Below are 22,743 nucleotides of genomic sequence, written 5' to 3'. Positions count from 1 at the left end.
TACCAAAATATCTGAAAATTTACTTACTTAGTTCAGAAAAGAACTTCCGTAAGGTATTTTTTTAATATGATCACAACAGCAAAACCTTTATATGCTAAATAAAAGATATATGGAATACCCCAGCTTAGAGATAGGCTTGTTAAGTTATAGAATTCAGCAATTATCAATAAACTAAAATGGGTGTCTTTTGGGTAAAGGTAGGCAGCAGCAGAGTTGAGTAGGAATGATAATTTTTAAGAAAATACTGGAATACCAAGTGTAGTTTATGGTAATCCATTTCCTTTAATAAAATTTGAAGGTAATAATGGGCTGGATCCAGATGATGTTAATTGGACCTTGGGTTCCATTAGAATCAATGACAAGTTAATCACTAAATTAGTTCCCACTGATTTTAATGGGACATACATGCAACTTAACTCCATGGTTAAACCCAGGGTTTATTTTTGAACTTTTAAAAAACTGCCAAATTATTTCCCTGCTGGTTGTTTTTTTTTATACTTAAAAAATCCCAGGAAGTTTCAAGGCAAGACATGCCTCTTGTAGAAGCCAAATTCTTTCTCATACAGAATTTGTACTTCTACCCACCACGTGCCTGCAAATTTAGTGCCCTGTACAGGTTTACTAGCAGCAATCTGTTTGCAACTGTACAGGTTTCCAAAGTGGCAATCTGTTTGCAACACATTGCATGTTAGTGCCCTAACATTGGGGGGGGGGGGGGGAAATCAGTAAGACCAAACCAATCAGTGGCTTTAACTTGTAAAGACCTGCACAGCTTGGCTTAGGACAAGGGTCTCTCAAGGACCACCTGCAAATGTCTTGAGAAAATCTGGCAAAGCTGTTCTCCAGGTTCCTCTGCCTAGTGAACAGCGGTGGGTAATATAACTGGGGGACTGAACCTTTTCTGTGGTGGCGCTTCTTAGATGCTTATGCCTGGTTCCTCTGTTCACAAGTTTTCAGTATTGGACAAAAATTGCTTTATTTGACAAGTATTTTAATTCGATGCCCTTGTTAAGCTTTTGTTGTCTTGAAGCTTTGAGTTTTAGCTGAATGTTTATTTGCTACTGCCACTTTTTAGTTTTGTCCTTAACTTGTTGGTTTATTATGTTTAGCTTTATGTTCATAATTATCCAGTAAATTTCACAATCACTTTTTTAAAAAGGAAAGACAAGATATACATAATTAAGATACTGTACTACAATTATTGGATGATTTAATCATTTAATCTGTTGTTTCCATTGACAAATTATAATAAAGATTTTAAACATTTGTTTGTGTTATTTGAAATGCTGCCCAGATGTAACTCAGTAAGCCAGCAAAGCATTGGTTGGTTTTACTCTTAAAAACCTTATGCATATTAAATTCTTCTGACAAAATCTTGACATCTTAAAAAACACCCCTGAACTACCCAAATAATAATAAAAGCACTTAACTTTATGAGTCAAAAACATAAAATAAAATAAAATATACTTTAAGTAACAAAATATCAGTTCCTTATGTGCTTCAAAAAATTATTTCAATCATACAATTTATACATTTGAGTCAACCTTATGTTTATTACTATGAGTGCAGTTTTCAGTCAAATCCATACGAGAAATAAAGGCCTCAACGGATAGCTTGTACACCAGTCAGGTACAGGGTTTAAAGGCTTTTTCCTACATTGCAATCTAATGACATGAAAGCATTCCTACGACTGAAAAGATTGTGTCAGTGATCAAATAATCTGCGCAGAGACAAAATAAGACTCTGGAACAAGCTTCTTCCAAGTCAGTTGTATCTATTTACCATTCGGAGGATACATTTTCAAGTTTAGAGAGCCACACAGGAGTGATCTCATGTCTTTAAAATTACCCATGCAGAAAACAGCGGACAGAAAATAGAATTATACCTGTAATTTATTTGCTTATTAATACATCTATAAATGATAGCTTTTATAATATGCATGCTTAGAAAAACATGCTTATAAAGACGAATCCAAGTTGGAAGCAAATGCATGCAAGACATCATTTTGGACTAGCAAGTAAAGTCCAAGGATGTAATTCCAGTATGTTATTTGAAGTGCAGACAGAATTATGTACATCTTTCACTAGTGGAAGCAGCTTCTAAAGAACATTATTAGATGTAGCAACTTTTGTTTTCATGAGGTAATTTTGTATTTATGTGTAAGTAAGTAAAGATACCAAAGATTGTATACAACTCACCAAGAACTTCTTCTACGCAAGGCCCACCAATTCAAATGGGAGTTGCACAAGACAATAGCGGATTGGGTTCACCGGTTTTATGGCATGGCATGCTTAATGTAAGAAACACTCAAACTTTATTCCCTGCAAATTACTTAGGGTCTACAGTGCTCATGACTGATTGAAATTTCATTCTTCTTCCTGGGCCGTTTGCCCTTCTAGAGGAACTCAAGACAACAGCGGCAGTGCTTTTGACTGAGAGAATTAGACATCCTCGAGGTTCAGTCTGCAAATAAAGGGAGACCGGAAGGAGCCCAAATAGAGATGTCCATCATGTTCATGTGCTTCACTTATGTAAGTTGCCACCATTCCATTCGGATCATGGAAGCTTCTTCTGTAGGATCCGGTGTCACTTAGTTCTAGAAGTAGGCTGTACTTGGGCACAAATTTTATCACCATTTCTTGACTGAGCAGCTGGGGGAAGAAAGTATTCACCTCAGTCATAAGCATTACAAGTACACTGAACAGTCAGTTAAAATATGTTACCCAATTCAGATTTTTAAACCCCAGAATGTCCAAAGAGTATCAACCATCCAAAAGCTCTTTGAAGCACAATTTATTTCGGGGCAGAGTTAAGCATATGCTCAAGTATCTTGACTAAACCAGCCTTCCCCAACCTGGTGCCCACGACCCAGATGTTTTAGATGACTTCTCCGCCATTCCGGACCATTGACCATGCTGGCTGGGGCTGATGGGAGCCATAGTCCAAGGCTTTTGGAGGGCACTAGGTTGGGTAAGGGTGCACTAAATCAACGGGAAGTGTTAAAGCTTCCCTAAAATTTGCCCAAATTAAGCTCCTCATGATGGGTGGTTTTTTTGTTTTTTTAAGAACCGCTAATGTAAGCATTTTAATCTTAAAGCATTTTTCATTTCCTGTCTATCTGAGTGAATGTTGCAGTTTTAGTGCTTTTTAATTTGTTGCATCCGTTTTATGCTTTGTTCTGCTACGTAAAAACAAAAACTACAGTGGTACCTCTGGTTACGTACTTAATTCGTTCCAGACATCCGTTCTTAACCTGAAACTGTTCTTAACCTGAAGCACCACTTTAACTAATGGGGCCTCCCTCTGCTGCTGCGCTGCTGGAGCATCATTTCTGTTCTTATCCTGAAGCAAAGTTCTTAACCCGAGGTACTATTTCTGGGTTAGCGGAGTCTGTAACCTGAAGCGTATGTAACCCGAGGTACAATCACACAATTTAATCATTTGATTGATATTGCCTGGTATTCTGGCTCTATCATTGTGAGGGCAATATGATCTGTCCATAAATCGGCTATTTCGAATCACTTTTTGAGAAACATTAATATTAATATACTGCTTTTAAATGTCTTTTTTTAAACAAACCAACTGGCTCTCAAGATAGGTTATGCAATTTATCATCAAAGCAGAATTTGTTTTACCTTAAATATTATTCTTTTAATCCATGGTTTTTCAGATAAGAAATCCAACATAGAAAATCCAGGATTGGACCGAATAGCTGACATAGCCACCCAATAACCTCCAGAGCTGCTTGGACGTATGTTATCTGGAAAGCCAGGCATATTTTCTATAAACATGTCTTCTCCACCTTTCATTAGGCCAGATACGTAGTATCTGCAAAATTAAAGTGCATTAATATATTACAAGATAATAGCACATGTCAAGGAGGAACCATAGAAACCAACAAGTGCTTCCCAGGAGGAAGAAGAGGCATGAAAAGACCTACTATATCACAAGTGGGCAAAATTCGTCAGAGCAAGTGAGTCTGCAGTTTGCATAGTAAAAGCAGTGAGTTCGCTTGCAGAGCACAGTATTTAGAAAAGCCTCTTCAACAAGGATGATCAACAAACTTTGCATCAAATATATTCCTGAAAAGATAGCTGAGCTTAAAACAATTGGCTAATGCCGTTGGTGCAAACTTTAATGTATAGCCACCTCGGGAGGCATCCCACATACCTTCGTATTCTTGCCATAGTTGTTTCGGCCACCAACACAAAGTCTTCAGCAGGTGAAAGCTGCACTCCATTTGGAAATCTGAGCCCTCCCATTAAGACTTTCACTTCCTTTGTGACAGTGTCATATTCAAGCAAGCTAAGGGCAAAACCATTAACACAGTCATTAATTTTTAAATTCATTTGTCATAAAGTTACGTGCAAACTAATACATAACCATGTAGACAACAACAGAACCAATACCAGGAGCACATGTGAAGGAGACCCAAAAGGCAGAAGGGATCCAGTTTCCTAGAGATTTCAATACTCACAGGCTCATTTAACTTGATCCGCGAGAGAGCCTGTTGAGGAGATATAGAAGAGTTTGACAGCTGTCAAATTAGCTGTCAAGAAGGAAAAAGAGAACTTTGTTTCTGCTGTCTCTGCTGGATATATTTGTTACAATTTGGTTATATTTTGTTGAAAACAAGGAAGAACTGGAAGAACTGATACAAACTAACTTGATTTTTGGATTTGAACTGGAAGGAAGATTAAGTAACCAAAATCCCTCTAGAGGGGGTTTTGGGACATTACAAGAATGGCTGAAGGAGGAAAAATTCAAGCTAAATTGGACAGAGTTTTTCTTCTCTTGGGAAAGTTACAAGGCCAAATTGATGTTTTGGCTACCAATGTTGCAACTCTGGACTTAACAGTAAACAAATTCATTGAATTTGATAAGGATTTGACTCAGGAAGTTCATGTAGCTGGACAAGAAGAGAAACTTGAGAGATTTGAGAGTGTGGAGAAAGAGATATATGTTGTTTCTGAGGAAAAGGAAGGAGGAGATGTAATGTTGCAGATGACAAAGGAGAGCCAGAGGCCTGACATGATGGTTACAAAGGAAAATAAGTACTGGATGATGAAAATCTGGTCTGAATTGGAGATTGAAGAATGGAGAGATCTCCTTATGTGGAGATCTGAAGACCTATGGATTACAAATTTGATTAAGGTGGAAGTTGGAGCTTTCGGGACATTTGGACTTAAAAGGAGTAAGAAACAAGATTCGGGCTCTACTTTTAAGTATGGAGGTCTGGCTGGAAGAAACATGGACCCTATTGGGACAGAGCTTCTCCGAGATCTGGTGTTTAATACTAAGGACTACCAAAAAAAACCGGCAGAGAGGAATTGAGAGAGAATTAAGAGCCTCGGACGTGAGGTCTCCAGGCTGATAGTAGACTAAGACTGATGGACATTTGTTGGGGATCGAAACCGGGAAAGGGGGGGGTTTGGGAATCCAAAGGGTGTACAATTATAATCTGTTTTTTATTTTGTTTTGTTATTAGTATGAAAATTGGGGAATTCGTGGAAGGGAATTTGGGTCGACTTTAGAAAAAAGTTTTAAGAATGAACACTGATGTACAAATATTGATGTTTATAAGTTAAAATTGGTTTTTCTAAAATGAATTAAATATAAAAAGGTCAAAAATTGGGGATAAGAACTTGTTGAACTAACAATTTGAATTGGAATGTAAGAAGGGGAGGTGTGGGGAAGTCAGGGAAATATGTTATTGAAAATACGGATTGCAAACTTTATGTGTTTTTAACTTTTTTGTTTTTTGCTTTTTGCTTTTTTAATGTATTAAGGTGGAAAATCTCAATAAATATCTTTTTTTAAAAAATAACTTCTGTGAACCTACATGTTTCTTAGTTGCTTCATTCACACATTTGCTTGTACAGTAATGCCATATTTTTATTGGCTTGGTTTCCTTCCCCCCCCCCCCAAAAAAAATTTTATTAGCTTTCACAATATTATAAACAAAAACAAACACACAAGACAAACATAAATCATAGCCTTATTGAAAATTACAGTTATTAACTTTGTTAAGTGACTTCCTCGCTTCCCCTTGGTTGAATTTCATTGCATGTCCTTTTAACGGTTTTCCAAATCCCAATTTTTATGAAATTTAACTTAAAACATTAACATCCTTAGATCTTCACCTTATGGAATTAAACATATTAATTCATCACTTAACATAAATAAAATCCTAAGCCCATTAAGTATCTGCAAGCTATTTTCAGTTAGTTTAACTTAACAAATTTAACTAAATAATCATTAAATTTATTCCACTCTTCCTGATACTCCTCCTCCTTCTGGTCGCGGACTCTTCCGGTTAGGTCGGCTAGCTCCGAAAATTCCATCATCTTCATCTGCCTTTATTGGCTTGGTTTCCACGCAACTCTAAGCATAGTTTATTTTGAACTATGGTTAACATAAACAAGCAGCCTGCTAGTGCAGGCTCCTCAAAAGTCTCACCACTCCTGTCTGGGCCGTTCTTGAAAGACACTAACCACAGCACTGGCTCACAGGTATGCATTAGTAGGAGCACAAGAAACCTAAACTCCAGCTCAAGGGTGGGGCTGCTCGTTCAATTAAGCTATTACTATTACCTTTAATTAAGAATTAGCACATTGGCTAAGAGAAAATTCCACACCAGGCAGTCCCAGCCGTGCTACAGACCAGAAACTCACTAAGCAACTCAGTCGTATTACTCTGTCAAAATTCTGCTTTCGCAACTGGCATCAAAACACTGCAAGGATTTTCCCCAGTTGGGACTTACCGTCCATCATCGGAAGCCTCCATGATTAACAAGGAATAGTCTTTTCTGTGCCATTTACTACTGGAGTCAGTAAAGTAGATTTTCCTTCCGTCTCGCGTCAGTGTAAGATCATTCACAAAGGACATGTTTTTTCCTTCAATGGGAATCTTGGAGGACACAAGTGGTTTCACTTCACCTGATCACAGAAAGGAGGACTTGGTTAACCCCTTGCTTTCCTACATGCTTTAAGTTTAGAGTAGTTAATAACTTTCCAATGATAAGAGCTTTCTTTATGCATCAAAATGGCAGATAGAAAATAATTTACAAATATTTTCATTTACTTTGGCTAAGGAAGAGGAATCTGTGTTTGCACATAAGAAAGGTTTTTTTGTTCTTAAAATGAACTGCTTGCATTTCAAGGTGTGCTTTTGTCGTATGTTATTTAAAGTAGACAGATCCATCGGGCTGAGACTTTCCCAACTCCCTTCTTGCTGTACTGAAACCTTGCTTTAAACAGCCACCTTTTCCTGAGTGTTTCCTTCTCTCTGCTTGCTCTGCTTAAACCTCTGCCATTGTTTAAAACTGTAATTTTCCTCTTGTGTATGAGAGAAAAAGGATGCAGAGCCATGGAATATTACGTAGTCCTTTCACACAACATGTTTCATTCCCAGAATTAGGGGTTGTTTTCAGCACGATTTCCCAGATTCAGCATAGTAATTTAGAACAGGTATTTTATTAGCAAGCAAACATTCATATATGTACAACATTCATCAGCTGATAATCTTCGCTAACGGAACAAGATGGCAGGATTGCTTATCTTAAAAGAGTGACATATTTCATCATGGTGTGTGTGCAAACAGCTGCAGAATAGGAAGGAGACATGAAAATGGGGGTGATCTGTATGCAAAGAAGAGTTGGAAAAGGAAGTGAAGGGGAAAGGGGGGTGCAAAGAGTTGCCAAAAAGGAGTAGGAGGAGAAGAAAGCAGGGAAATGAAAGCATCTGAAGAATAGGAGAGCATGGCGACTTCACAAGGAAGACAAAAGAAATGCCAGGCCAAAGCAAACATGAACAGGAAAAACATGAGTGCAAGTTTACCTGAGACAGGATTGATTTCAAAGAGTCCATAGTATGCATCGGCCACAAAAAGGGTGTTCTCTGGTCCAACTCTGATTCCAAGAGGTCTCCCACATGTGGTTTCATCTTCTCTGGTTCCTTTTAAGACACATTTCCAGCAAGTTAACAGCAGCAGTTTTTATACAAAGATTTCTATACTGCTTCAGGAAAAAATGCCATTACTTCACAATTTAATCCAAAAACAAATATTCAGCAAAACTTTACTGATATCAACACCATTTTATGCTGAGAAAATTCCAAAATGGTATCTTTAGCGGTCTGTTGCAGGAAACAACAATGCACCTTGCAGACTATTGAAATTTTCCGGGCAACATTAAATTGTGTTAGTGCATGAACACAACAAGACTTTCACCCCTCTCCTTCTCCTGTGTGCGCCCTGTGCTATCCCTAAATCTGCTCCAGAGGGTGGGGGAACTCCCAGAACAGATTTAGGAGGCACACAAGAGGAAGAGAATGTTTACTTATGCAAGGATAAATCCCTGCACTGATGGAACTCTTTGTTTAGTGCTATGCTGAATGCAACCCTTTGTACAAGATCCAACTTCCCCTTCCTTTCCTCCCACTTCTGCCCCCCCCCCCGAAAACAGGGAAATTCCCTCTTGCACAAGTAGGCTGACACTTCAATGTCACCCTAACATATTTATTGTGCCATAAGATTTCATGGACAACTAACTAGTTGCCTTATAATAAATGTGGTGAATAATCTCTTCTAGTTGCGGTTTTTTATTGCATTTATGTTTCTGCTGCCACTTTTAGGACAAGTTATTCTTTTTGCATGCAGAATGAAGATGTAGGCAAAGAAGCAGCAAATGTTTAAAACTTTTACGTTCACAGTGCCCTCTACTGGCTGTTCCAGAAAAGGAAACCAACACAAGCAGTATCAGTGCCTATAACAAAAGGAGAAATAATCTGAAGCTAGACGTTCATTCTGCAAGTTACCAACAAGCAGTACTGAACAACAGTCAGTCTCTTTCTTGCCCCTTACTGACTTCACATGGCACAGCTTGTGAAAAACATAGCCTGTGGCAAGCGAAGTCATTTCCTTTTTCCAAAATACATTTCTCTTCCACTGTTCTATGTAGGAAAACACTTCCAGCCGGAACAATGCAGAGTTGCCTCTCTCAACTTTAACAGGCTAAAGCCAATCACTCCAAAAAGTTGAACCACTGCTATCCTATATTCTCTTAAGCACCTCTGTGTTTGAAGGGGATATCCTGAGTGTAAGTTATTGGACTGTGTTATATAACAAAATAAATGGATGGAAGCATTAGAGAAAAGGCAAAGCTACACAGAATTTTTAAAAAACACAAAATCAAAGGATAGATGTTAAGGAAATGAGATCCTACAAGTAATGGTGCAAATCTGGATGCTGCAATGAGGCTTCTCATTCTCCACGTGCAATCTCAGATGTTGTAGTTCCTCATTTTTCATGTGCAATTTCAGATGTAGTTCCTCTGTTTTTCTATAGTATTAAGCTAAGCTAAAGTCAAGATAGCATGATGTACAGTGCCAGAATGAGGGGCATGTTATCCATATTATATTGAGAAACTGACTGTGCCTGGCTGCTGTATGATATCCCCAAGTGTAGCCAAACACCACCAGTCCAGGCTTCCCATAAGCTACTGGGCCCAGTTTATAAACTCCTGAACAGCTTAGGACTACTTGATGGAGTGCCTTTCCCAGCAGGTCCCAACCTGTCCAGTGAGACTGGCAGGAGACTGGCTGGTGGTACAAGCAATGGGTGCTGTGCATTTGGCAGTGACATGGCAGGGGTTTTAATGTATTTTTTCCTTTTAGTAGTTTAATTTTTTTATACAGCATTGTACTAATTGGATGAAGGTTGGTTTGGAAATAAATAATTTCTTTTGAAGATTGCCCGAATATAGCTGTGGCAGTTTGGTAGCTTGGAATAAGGGAACCTGTATATTCTTTCATTGGTAGCCATTGGTACTCTGGGAGAGCATCGATTTCCCAAGACCTTGCTGCATTCCCCTTTCATTTGCAGAACCTTGTGACACATGGACCCTTACAAATCCGCTCCTCTTAACCACTGCATGGTCAGTTTCCTGCTCCGAACATCCTCTCTGTTGCTGTCCCATGTCAAACTCAGCCAGGGTATTTTCAACCAAAGCTGGCAATCAGGGCTGCAGTTGAGCAGTCAGCTAGAATCATTGGCATGAAGGTTAAAAGGAGCACAAAAAGAGAACCACCAGGAAGTGTTGATACAGTTGCATAGATAAAAAAATAACAAATGGTAGTGTGCACTGAATTACTGATCGTTACTCCAAAGTGTTAGCAATAGGTTCTTATTCCACAGGGGCATCCCTGTCTTCACACTTTCATGTCAATTATTGGCACACTTCTCAGACCAAACCTGCATAATAAGGCCTATGAAACGATATACCAAAAATAAACTGCCTAAAATGCACTGTGAAGAACATTATGAAATATAGCTATTTTTCCATTTAGGAAAAGAAAAATCATTAGTGCACCTTAAAATGAGTTAGATAATATACAAGCAAATGACTTAGCAAAGCTTAAAATGTTGACAGTACAATCGCTATACAATTCGGACCGAAATGCAATAGCAGCAATAAAATACGTGGTTCCTCTAACTTACCACAGGGGCCATGTCCAAGTCGGGCTAAGGTGTGTATTTCGCCATTTTCAATCTTTAGAATTTTTCCATCCGCCGTACCAGTGAACAACACATCTAAGAGAGACAAGTTGTAGGAAAAGCTTTTTATGAATTCTGGAAACTGGAAGTACTGTATGAATTGCACATTGTTCCTTCATAAAAAAATCTCATGACCTTTAAATATTAAAACTAAAGTCAGCCTCAAATCATGTCCACAGTAGCAGTCATCTGTGGCTCAAAGCCACATGAACACACTCCAGTCAGCATCTGGCTAATAAACAACAGGACTCCAAATACACAACCTTTTGTAGGGATAACTTAGATCCTTTATATTGAGATACAATACTTGTTCAATTTTTACTTTCTTTATTGTTGGTATCTCTTGGATTTCTCACCATCAATGGATTTTTGCAGCTCTGGCGGCTACTATTCACCAATTAAAGTTCCAGTAGAAAGGGAAAGCATTGTTTGTTTTCATCTTCCATAATCCAAGCTAATAGATGGCTTTTTATTTTGATGCATTTCCCCTTAGTCAGAGTAATCAGAGATTGACCGGCCTTTAACTGTAACACTGGGACAACCTTGTGCATTCATGGTTATTTTCTTATTTCTGAATTTTGACATTCTCGGCATTGTCCTATTTTTTTGTAGTATACGTGTTTGATTATATTTTCTGCAATTTATACGTTTGCTGTTTATTATTTTGATTATGAACTGTGAATAAATGGCATTGCCTGTGAATCTATAGTGATTCTTGCCATTTGCTTCCTGGAAAGTTACAGAGGCCATGTTGGATCAGAAAAAAAGGACTTCTAGCCAGCATCTTGTTTCCCAGTGAGCAGCCAGATGCTTCTAGCAAGGCCATAAGCAGGACATGAAGGCAATAGCCCTGTTCCATTTTTGCTCCTCAGCAACCATTGAGACACTTATCCACTTACAAGAGCAGGCACCTTGAGTATTAGACCCTGAGCACACCAGGTACACTAGTTCTCTGGATGTATAAGATCAGCTCTCCCTAGCTCTTTCACTTATCCCACAACACAACAGCTACAGAAACCACACCACTGTTACAACTTAGAGAGTGTCATATCTTCTAACATGACATGCTCTTTCACTGTGTGCTTTATATAATTAAAGATTTGATTATTTCAGAAATCAATTGCACAGTTATTTGGATCAATAACAGAAGATCAATGCTTACACCAAGAGTTACCAACATGACTTATGGAGTAGTTACTACTATAAAGCAGGCTTTCTCAAACTCAACCCTCCAGATGTTTTTGGCCTACAACTCCCATGATCCCTAGCTAGCAAGACCAGTGGTCAGGGATGATGGGAATTGTAGTCTCAAAACATCTGGAAACATCTGCAAGCGCCCTCTCCGATTGCATGGAGCCCGGAGAGCCCCGTGGTTTTCCCCGGAGCTGAGGGTGATGAAACAATCGTTGAGACGGCTAGAGCGCCGGTGGCGGAAAACTCATTCTGAATCAGACCGGACACGGGTTAGAGCTCAACGTCGAGCCTACCAAGTGGCAATGGCGACGGCGAAGAGGGCCTTCTTCGCCGCCTCCATTGCATCTGCAGAAAACAGCAGCAGGAGACTTTTTCAAGTGGTTCGCAATCTATCGGAACCACCTGTACCACCGGGGCCTGGTAGGGACCCCAAGATCTCCTGCAATGCTTTTGCAAAGTTTTTTGCAGATAAAATCGCTCAGATTCAGAAGGAGGTAGACTCCACCGTGGGAGCAGGGCCAGGGCGGGAGAGTGCTAGAGTTCTGTCTGGTCCTGTTACATGGGATCAATTCCAATCTGTTACCTCCGAGGATGTGGACAGGCTGCTTGGACAAGTGAAACCGACCACCTGTCTCCTTGATCCTTGCCCATCCTGGCTGATAAAAGCAAGCCGGGAAGGGCTGGGCGATGGGCTCTGCGGGGTGGTGAATGCTTCCCTCTGTGAGGGAGCCTTCCCAGGCCCGCTGAAAGAGGCGGTCATTAAACCGCTTCTTAAAAAAACATCTTTAGACCCGGCCAATTTGGCCAACTATCGCCCAGTCTCAAATCTGCCATTCTTGGGCAAGGTGATTGAGCGGGTGGTTGCTGAACAACTCCAAGCACGCCTGGAGGAAACGGACCATTTGGATCCCTTCCAATCAGGATTCAGGCCTCACCATGGGACTGAAACTGCCTTGGTCGCGCTGGTTGATGATCCCCGGCGGGCTAGGGACAAAGGTGAGAGCTGTTTCCTAGTTCTGCTGGATCTCTCAGCGGCCTTTGACACCATCGACCATAACATCCTTCTGGACCGTCTAGAGGGGTTGGGAGCTGGGGGCACTGTCATACAGTGGTTCCGCTCCTTCCTCCTGGGCCGTGTCCAGAAAGTGGTGGTGGGGGATGAGTGTTCAGACCCCTGGGCTCTCACTTGTGGGGTGCCTCAGGGTTCTGTCCTCTCCCCCATGCTTTTTAATATCTATATGAAGCCGCTGGGAGAGATCATCAGGGGGTTTGGACTGGGTGTTCATCAGTATGCAGATGACACCCAGCTCTACCTCTCCTTTAAATCAGAACCAGTGAAGGCGGTGAAGGTCCTGTGTGAGTGCCTGGAGGCGGTTGGAGGATGGATGGCGGCTAACAGATTGAGGTTGAATCCTGACAAGACAGAAGTACTGTTTTTGGGGGACAGGGAGCGGGTTGGTGTGGGGGATTCCCTGGTCTTGAATGGGGTAACTGTGCCCCTGAAGGACCAGGTGCGCAGCCTGGGAGTCATTTTGGACTCACAGCTGTCCATGGAGGCGCAGGTTAACTCTGTGTCCAGGGCAGCTGTCTACCAGCTCCACCTGGTACGCAGGCTAAGACCCTACCTGCCCGCGAACTGTCTCGCCAGAGTGGTGCATGCTCTAGTTATCTCACGCTTGGACTACTGCAACGCGCTCTACGTGGGGCTACCTTTGAAGGTGACCCGGAAACTGCAATTAATCCAGAATGCGGCAGCTAGACTGGTGACTGGGAGTGGCCGCCGGGACCACATAACACCGGTTCTGAGAGATCTGCATTGGCTCCCAGTACGTTTCCGAGCACGATTCAAAGTGTTGGTGCTGACCTTTAAAGCCCTAAACGGCCTCGGTCCTGTATACCTGAAGGAGCGTCTCCACCCCCATCGTTCAGCCCGGACACTGAGATCCAGCGCCGAGGGCCTTCTGGCGGTTCCCTCATTGCGAGAAGTGAGGCTACAGGGAACCAGACAGAGGGCCTTCTCGGTAGTGGCGCCCGCCCTGTGGAACGCCCTCCCATCAGATGTCAAAGAGATAAATAATTACCTGACATTCAGAAGACATCTTAAGGCAGCCCTGTTCAGGGAAGTTTTTAATATGTAACGCTGTACTGTTTTTAACACTGATTGGGAGCCGCCCAGAGTGGCTGGGGAAACTCAGCCAGATGGGCGGGGTATAAATAATAAATTATTATTATTATTATGGAGGGCCGAGTTTGAGGAAGCCTGCTGTTAAGTATTTGGGGAAAAGAACAGAACAAGAGAAAAAATGATTTTTTGCTAGGCTCAGAAGGTCTCATGTTTGACTCAAGCTCCAAGCATTAAGACCCTTCACAGTTTAGCATGCAGACATTATTGTGCTTACCGCCGATGTTTGCAATAGATTCTGGTCCAACAAGCTGATTTTCAAATAGCCTTTCTGCTTGTCGGAGCTTGAAGTTTGGCTCTAATGCGCCAGTGAGGAGAGGAGGTTCTTTGAAGCTAGGAGAGGGGAAGAAGGAGAAGCAATTTCATCGGTGGACTGAAAGAAAAGGGCAGGCAGCCAACCAATTTTGGAAAGATTCTTGGTACAGATAAACCTAGTTTTCCTTTCTACCTCAGGCACTAAAAGGCAGGTGAGGCTGGATATGAGATTCAAACACACTCTGCCCATACTGCGTATGGAAGTCTGATCAAGGTATGTACTGTGTACATAAAACATATCAACATAAGATCCATAATATTACAATATCTTAATAGAAAGTTTAAACTATAGTTTAACATAACATGCAAAATAAGCCAGCATCAAGCCAACACACTCGAGATGGAAAAGCCACAGAGAGCCCTGCAGATCTCTTTTAATTCCAAATAGGGGAAAAAAACCCAGGGCATTTGCAAGATCAGCATGATGGACACTATTACAAGGACATACAATGGACCACCTATTGGGGAAAATTCCACTCTTAAATCTTTTATTCTAGTTTCCTATTCTAGTTTGGTGTCAAACGAACAAACACCAATTGTTCAAATGGCAATGCTTTCAATTTTAAAGCACTTTTCAACATTGTACTCATTTCTAACGCTGAAGCATTTCAATACTGCATATTTGTAACTCAGTATTTCCACAGCTTTTCTGAAACAATTCTCCATTACAAGTTAAAATGCTTCTTAATGAAGATTTGCTTTTATGGAACACCTTACAGATCATTTCAAAATACACACCGTGATTACTTTGGCCAATAAGATGTAGTCATCCAGAGAAATGATCATACCACCAGGTGTTCAGTAACACTACTGAACAGCTTAGGAAAGAATCTTACCTAAATGAAATAGTAGCCATTTCCCTGTTCTAGATCTGCTTAGAGCTACTTAATCCTGTATTTTGCTGTCACGATAATGTAAGTTAAATGGACCAAAGCTGAATACAACATGAAAGGTTGTATGAAATGGAGGATTCTAAGGACAGAGATGTGATTACGAATGTTAAACTTGTCAATTCCTGAAACTTATCATGACAGTAAGATTTACAGGTTGATCTAACCTTATTTACTTGACAGTAAGCCCCACTTATTTCAGAGGGACCCGATTCACAGATGTATGCTTTGGACTGTAGCCTTAAAAACTTTTTTCATCTCAAAAAGATAAAGTATTTATTCTGACATATGTATGACTCCTCATAAGAAAGTTATATGGATGGCCTACATTATATAAGCAAAGAACACAATTGAAACACAGTGGTACCTCGGGTTACATACGCTTCAGGTTACAGACTCCGCTAACCCAGAAATAGTACCTTGCGTTAAGACTTTGCTTCAGGATGAGAACAGAAATTGTGCTCCGGCGGCGCGGCAGCAGCCAGGAGGCCCCATTAGCTAAAGTGGTGCTTCAGGTTAAGAACAGTTTCAGGTTAAGAACCGACCTCCGGAATGAATTAAGTACTTAACCCGAGGTACCACTGTATAATGCAAAAAGCAGAAACATTGTCACACCATACCCGCCCCCAGTTTCAAACATAAAATAAAAAAGGACCCAGGAGGCAGGGTGCCAAAGGCAGCAGGGAGTCATAATGATACATAACTTACAACAACCATGTTTGACTTAGTCCCCCCCCCCAAAAAAAGCCTTTGCAAATTTTTCTCTGAGCTTTCAAGTTCTAATGTGTAATCAAATATTTGTTTGCATTTGCTTCTCCAGCATACCTTTCTTTGTGTGTTTGTGGCAGCATTTAACGCTCAGCAGGTTTGGGTGCTGTTGACCAACGGGCAGCTTCCTCTTTCCACAAAGGTTTGCTCAACATACCACCACTGCATAACCAGTCACAAGAACAAGTCTAGTCTCCCATGCCTAACTGTATGCAACTGTCTCAGATTATCACGTGAATGTAAGCTGTATTCCTGTAAAGCTGTGACTCGGGTGTTCACCTGGGCCCAAGTTTTCATTTGTGACTATTCTGATGAGCACCATACACTTTTTGGCACCTGCTAAAAATATTCATTTTTAGAAAAACCTACCCAGATGCTTAGAAAGTTGAGGTAATTTTAATCTGTTTTAGTATTTTAACTTTTGTATGTTTTAAAGGTTGTAAATTTGTCTTGATTTTTCTGCTTTATCTTTTGTAAACCATTTTTTAAAATAATACAGTGGTGTATAAATTTTATGAAAAATAATAATAAAGTAAGTCAAATTTATTACGGCAAAAGATTTCTGGGCAACAGCCCACTTCCTCAGATGCATGGAAGCGTTATCCTGAGTTTCAGGGGTGTGTACAAATTCACATGCAAGCATTTGTATGAGTTCCCTTAAGTCATGTGGGGGCACTCCTAAGAAAGGGTTAAACTGTTCCATAAACCAGGTGCCACTACTGAAAAGGCCTTCTCCCTGGTGGTGAAAATATGAACGGTGGCATCCAACCAAGCCGTACTCAAGAGTAGATCCACTGAAATAAAATGAATTTAGTCAGTCATGACTAACTTGTCACTGATTTCAGTAGATCTACTCCAAATACGGTTTAAATATATATCATCCAAACATATATTCATTCTCAAAACCAATGCAGTAAAGCTTTAGTACTAACACCTGGCAAGACTGAAATGAGAACTGAATAGTCTCATTCCAACAATATGGGATTTTATCAATCTGGAGTGTTCTCCTTGTTCTGAAATCTTTCCCTAATGAGAGATGTCAACTTTTGGGAGCTCTCAGAGCCTCCAAAGTACAATTTCCTTCAAAGACTTCTTGGTGAACTCCTGGCTCGAGGTACAAGAGAACTGGGACTCTTATCATTAAGCTCTCCCCGTGGGTACCATACAAATATCCTTCTTCCTTCCCTCAATATTCCTCAATATTCCTAAAAATGTGTTGAATCCACATTTGGCTTCATGTCTGCAGAGAGACCATAGGCTCATTTTAGCTGAGCAATCTGCACAACCCATGAACAAGGTATACTTATTGTGTTGGATCAAGTCCATGTAGGCACCTTTGCAAACATATACGCAAGACAGGTGCGGAGCAGACACACCAAGGGGAGTTGACACAATTCCCATAGTGCTAAACAAATGAATAACCAACTCTAGCCAGATGAGAACACTTGCCAAAGTAGTCCTATTGTGCTTGAAGAGCCTCTTATTTGCTCACAGTCTTAAAGGATGCACTGTTCGTTTCGCTTCAAAAATCAATTTTCCATCTTCCTTATTATATTTGATTGCATTTATTTAAAAAATACATACAGCAACTGTTATTCATTTCTAAGATCTGAACTGAGACAGCAAATGTGAAATTTGTTGAGATACCGAAAGCAATCCAGCTTTCAATACGTCTTTCAATATCAGAATACCATATTTCTTAGCAGGCTGCACAGTCCTGTGTATACTGCACATCACAGTTTAATCAGGTCTTACCCTACTAATACCTGCATTCTGAAGGAAAAAAATTAAACTTACCGGCGATAAAAAAATCCTAATTAAGTATTCAGTTAAACACTTAAATTATATGCTACATTCTGATATCATACATACTTTGTAACTCACCTTATAGGCTGAGGGTCTATTGGACACTCCAGAAGAATTATTGCTCCAAATAAGGGAATAATTAGCGATACAGCCAAAGTCATGAAAGTCACACGGAATACTTTGTTGCTGTAAGTACTGTAACAAAAATACAAAACAGATTAGAAACTTAAATTGAAGCTCTGCACAATTTTAAACAATGATCACCAGTGTGTTAGTGTATATCTGTAACAGCGATTTCAGGCCAAGATTATACTATTTTATGAATGTGTAACTAGCAATACGGGACGCGGGTGGCGCTGTGGGTAAAACCTCAGCGCCTAGGACCTGCTGATCGCATGGTCGGCGGTTTGAATCCCCGTGGCGGGGTGCGCTCCCGCTGCTCGGTCCCAGCGCCTGCCAACCTAGCAGTTTGAAAGCACCCCCGGGTGCAAGTAGATAAATAGGGACCGCTTACTAGCGGCAAGGTAAACGACGTTTCCGTGTGTGCTGCGCTGGCTCGCCAGAGCAGCTTTGTCACGCTGGCCACGTGACCCGGAAGTATCTGCGGACAGCGCTGGCTCCCGGCCTCTAGAGTGAGATGAGCGCAAACCCTAGAGTCTGTCAAGACTGGCCCGTACGGGCAGGGGTACCTTTACCTTTACCTAACTAGCAATACATCTATGTATGCCTAGTTTTTCCACATGAGCATGTTGTATAAACTCAGTGATTACGTTATTCCACTAATCAAAGGGGAATCGATAGTCAAATGAAGAAAAAACTCCAAATATCCTTTTCAAACCCATTACAATTTACCAGTGACATTACAGCTGAGCTATACATTCAGTAGATCAGAAAACACATCTCAGGATCATACCATTGCAAAATGCAGGTGTAAGATTTCACATCCAAATGGTTCCTCATATAGAAAAGCTCCCTGCACATGGAAATCATGTCTAAGAAGATTCTAGCCTACCCTTCTTCCCAATCTGTTACTTATCCACAAGCAAGAATTTAAACATTTAAAGTTCATAGTATCCCACCTGCATTCTTAACAGTATAGTCCCAAGGAAGGATATAGCTTGTGATGCAGAAAGCTCAGTCAGAAGAAAGGGAGGGAAATCACCTCCTCTCTCTTTCTACTTCTTTCTTAACTGCAGAGATGCCTTCTCTGTGTTTACTTGAGCCTTTGCAGCTTACGCAAAGAATCTTTGTGGAAGGCATGTGGGAACAGGGGATTTGCCAGTGGAGAACAGGTGAGTGGATTTAAGAACTCTGCATGTTAAATGTGACTGGTACTTTCCAGTATGTGTTAGAAGCTGCCCAGAGTGGTTGGAGCAACCCAGCTAGATGGGTGGGGTATAAATAATAAAATTATTGAATATTATTATTATTATTATGTGTTTGAAGTAGTATCCACAATGCATGAATCTGACAGTTTAAATCCAAACCTTTTTATAGCCGCAAGAGAGATTAAGGGTAAGTAAGTGGGAGAAACAGAACTGAAGTTCTGTGGATGAAACCAGCTTAAGATTTTACTTTCTCAGGGTAAAGGTTGCATTTCTAACCCTTAGCAAGCTTTTTAATCACCATGATTTGTGAAAGGAAAACGAAGAAAAGAAAACTTGAAATCTCATTTTCTGTACCATTTCTCTTCAGTTATCTACAAAGATAGATTTGGATACATGAAGACCTTTGTTATTAACAAATACAGTATGGTGTCCTTCATAAATCAAGGACAAAAACTCTGCTAAGAGGAATGTTACGCAGCATTTTTTTCTCTGATCAGCACATAAATGACTTTTTTTAAACAACTGGGAAGGGATAAGACAGGCTTAAAGGCCCTAGGAGCTGGCAAGGTCTGAACATCAACATTTCATCAAAGAAGTGAAGAAATGCTGAACATGGATAAAAATGAATTGTGCTGCTCAAAAACCTATCCGTATACTTCTTTTTCATTTAACATGTCTAATTTGAAGACCACCAGCAACACGGAATTTGGTAAAGAAATTCAGCCATAGGAGATATGCCCATACAACAGATAACAAACATCAGCCAACAGGCCCCACTGAAATGAATGGGATTACTTCTTGTTAGACAGGCAAAAAGAATTCCCCGTTAAATAATTAAAATAAAATTCAGTTTCTCAAACTGCAGTTTTGATGACACCAACATGCAGCCTTCTCCCAGTATAGAAATTCTGGGACATCTGAATTTGGCATTATCGTATTAGTTATACCTGAGAACTATTGTTGAAAGAGCTCTGCCCCACCCCAAACATCCAAGATTGCAATAGGTCTGTGTGACTCAAGAGCTTACTACCAGAACCTGAAGCGCTGGAAGTTTATTGTTTTTGTTACATGTTTCTGCAATGTAGAAAGTATCCTACCTAAGTAATTTCTCTCCCAAATTTCTCTCTCCCAGATTTGGTGTGAAGGTAACATGTAGATTATAATCTGTTTTTCACACACACCAGATCAAGGATAGGTACATTCACTGAAAAGGACAACAAATTCAAGCAGGTTTACCCCAGAGGTTTACCCAACATTATGTCCCAAGGAGATGTGACATAATTATCCCCTTTTCTCTTCCATAGATTACCTCCAGGTACAGGTGTACAATGGAAACATGTGTTTACTGGAAGTTGAATCAGATATGTTAGCCATTGGGAAATAGGGAAATACTCCTCCAAGGAAGCATAAATGTAATTACAGTATTCTGCAGTCCAAATGCAAACTGAAATATGAACAGAGTGCTGGGTTTGCATGTACAGTCATAGCTCATGTTGCGTTAGGTTCACATTGCATCTTTTCAGCTTGCGAACGCGGCAACCGGGTTTCGCCATGCGCACACGCACAGAAGTGCTTGATTGCGCCACGCACATGCGCAGAAGAGGTCTCTAGTTGTGGACTTTTCAGGGTGCTAACAGCACCCTGGAACAGATCGTGTCCGCAACTAGAGGTACCACTGTAATGTCAAGCCAAAGTTAGAAGAAACCAAGGCTCATAAGTCAGCAAAAATCAAGGCTTCACATGATGGTTTGTTGGCAGTAAAGAAACCATAGTTATTAACCAGAGTTTACTAACTATCGCTTAATAAACCATGATAAAGCATTAAGTGCAAACCAGAAACCATAGTTATTAACCAGAGTTTACTAACTATCGTTTAATAAACCATGATAAAGCATTAAGTGCAAACCAGGCTGTTCTTTCCAGTGGCTAGGGCTTAATTCAGACTCACTAAGCCATCCCCCAAACCACATAGTAAGTCACATTAAGAACACAGTAAGAATAAGCAAACATACTCAGAAATGTACTTATGAAGGGGCTTGCCATGGATACTATTGCCATGATTGCCATGACTATTAGCATTTTTGAGTCATACTCTCCTATTTCAGCTGCTCACACAAATCCACCAAACTATCACTTATCTGAATTTAGTATTTGAACAATGTTGTCACCAGATAACTCCATATACTTCAACAGAGCTTGAAGATTTCGCCATGCTGCAAAGATGACTGAACTCTCCCCTAGTTAACCCTTATCCTCTCTACATAATGCTTCCTTTGCAAATGAGCTTAACAGGCTTCAATGCTGGAACCAATTTTCAACACCAGAGTTCTGACCAGGGCATTTTATACAGAGAGTTTAATAAAGGAAGAGTTATTATTTTTATTGTATTTATATACCACTTTTTTCTTCAATGAGCTCAATACATGCTTCTCCCCCTCCTCATTTAACCTCCACAACAACCCTGTGAAGCAGGCTACACTGGATTTCACATTTCACGTGCATGTGCAGAACTCCCAAATTTCCGTAACTAGTTACCACACATTTAGGATTTAGAAAGGTTTCGACTTAGGTCTCTCTTCTGGGTTGTTTTTTTTATTACTGCCATTTCATTGCCTTTATTGCAGAATTATTCTTTTTGTTTATACAACACGAGCACCTTTGACACTTTACAGCCTTGTATAATGGGTGGGCGGGGGAGAGCTGGATTCCTCCTTCCCAAGCACTTTTCGATCTACGTTTTGGTAGGTTAGAAATGAATGCCCAAAATTCTTTTGAGTGTAGCATACGAGCAAAGCTAATAAAATCCACATGTTGGTTTTTATTGTAGCTATATTGTGATCACAGAAGGGGCCCCCGCGCGCGTGCGTGTGTATTTATTCTAGGGAGGCACAAGAAAGCGTTGTAAACAGCAGGGCCAAAATACAATGCAATACGAGACACACAATACACCGTGTTTGTGTTACATCGTGTTACATGCCTTGGTAGCACTGAGAGAAAAGAATTTATTATTATTAATTATTATTATTATTATTATATACGAATAGATGCCAGCAGATGAGAGGCCTTCCAAAAAGATTTGAGCCCAGGAGCATCTCGTTGCAGAATTACGCGGCCCTCTTCTCCTTCCACCCTGCAGCTCAGCCTCTCCCCTCCCGCCCCAAAGCACCCTCGGCCAGGCAAGACCCGCTCCTTAAACCCGGGGTCAGAAAAGAAGGCCGAGGGGGAATGCCGCCTCACGCCGCCCACCCAACCCAGCTGCTCCCTCAAGGGCCCAGGCGGGGACTCGCTTTCCGGCCCCCTCGCGCCCCGGCGGACCCGCTCCGCGCCCGGAGGAACAGCAGGAAGGGACCCCTTTCCCTCAGGGACAGGCAGGCGGGCGCCCACGAGGTCACCTCCCTGAGAAGCCGGACGACGCCCCTCACACACCTGCCATCCTTGGTCTCCTGAGCCGTGTTGTCCTCGGTAATCACCTGAGGGCGGATAGGGCGCCGCTGCCTCAGGCCTTCCGCCTCATTCATGTTGCCCCCGTCGCCCCTCGGCGTGACTGAGAAGAAGCGCGCTTGCCCGCCGCCGCAGAACAAGCTCTCCACGCAGCGCCAAGAGCAGGTGCCGCCCCGCCCCGGAGCTCCGCCCCCGCCTCCATGCTTGCCCAACGGCCGCCAGGCTGGTGCCCTGCAGGCCCCGCCCCCTACATAACCGCCCAACG

At 41.2% G+C, this 22,743-nt stretch overlaps 1 protein-coding gene and 1 long non-coding RNA gene across 2 annotated transcripts; one reads left to right on the top strand and one right to left on the bottom strand.

Moving 5' to 3' along the window:
* Window positions 1-1,198: 1,198 nt before the first annotated feature.
* Window positions 1,199-22,727, bottom strand: APMAP (adipocyte plasma membrane associated protein). The gene is made up of 9 exons (XM_053383555.1): window positions 22,464-22,727; window positions 17,788-17,904; window positions 14,148-14,263; window positions 10,498-10,590; window positions 7,839-7,955; window positions 6,764-6,938; window positions 4,171-4,305; window positions 3,636-3,828; window positions 1,199-2,651 (listed from the first exon to the last, which is right to left on the bottom strand). Exons 1-9 carry the CDS (start codon window positions 22,553-22,555, stop codon window positions 2,442-2,444), a joined length of 1,248 nt encoding a protein of 415 aa, XP_053239530.1. The 5' UTR covers window positions 22,556-22,727; the 3' UTR covers window positions 1,199-2,441.
* On the top strand, window positions 3,824-8,731 carry LOC128411331 (uncharacterized). Its single transcript, XR_008329764.1, has 2 exons — window positions 3,824-3,973; window positions 8,634-8,731. It is a non-coding gene; the product is annotated as an uncharacterized LOC128411331 (long non-coding RNA).
* Window positions 22,728-22,743: the final 16 nt, after the last annotated feature.

This window comes from Podarcis raffonei, chromosome 3 (assembly GCF_027172205.1).
Source record: "Podarcis raffonei isolate rPodRaf1 chromosome 3, rPodRaf1.pri, whole genome shotgun sequence".
Lineage (NCBI taxonomy): Eukaryota > Metazoa > Chordata > Lepidosauria > Squamata > Lacertidae > Podarcis > Podarcis raffonei.
This window is presented reverse-complemented; position numbering and strand designations above follow the sequence as displayed.

Coding starts and splice junctions, on each gene's coding strand:
- APMAP (XM_053383555.1), bottom strand. CDS start 22,555: ATGAATGAGGCGGAAGGCCTGAGGCAGCGGCGCCCTATCCGCCCTCAG. Junction 4,306..6,763: donor GAGGCTTCCGATGATGGACG/GTAAGTCCCAAC, acceptor TTTTGCCCTTAG/CTTGCTTGAATATGACACTG. Junction 2,652..3,635: donor TTAAAAGAATAATATTTAAG/GTAAAACAAATT, acceptor TTCTTCCCCCAG/CTGCTCAGTCAAGAAATGGT.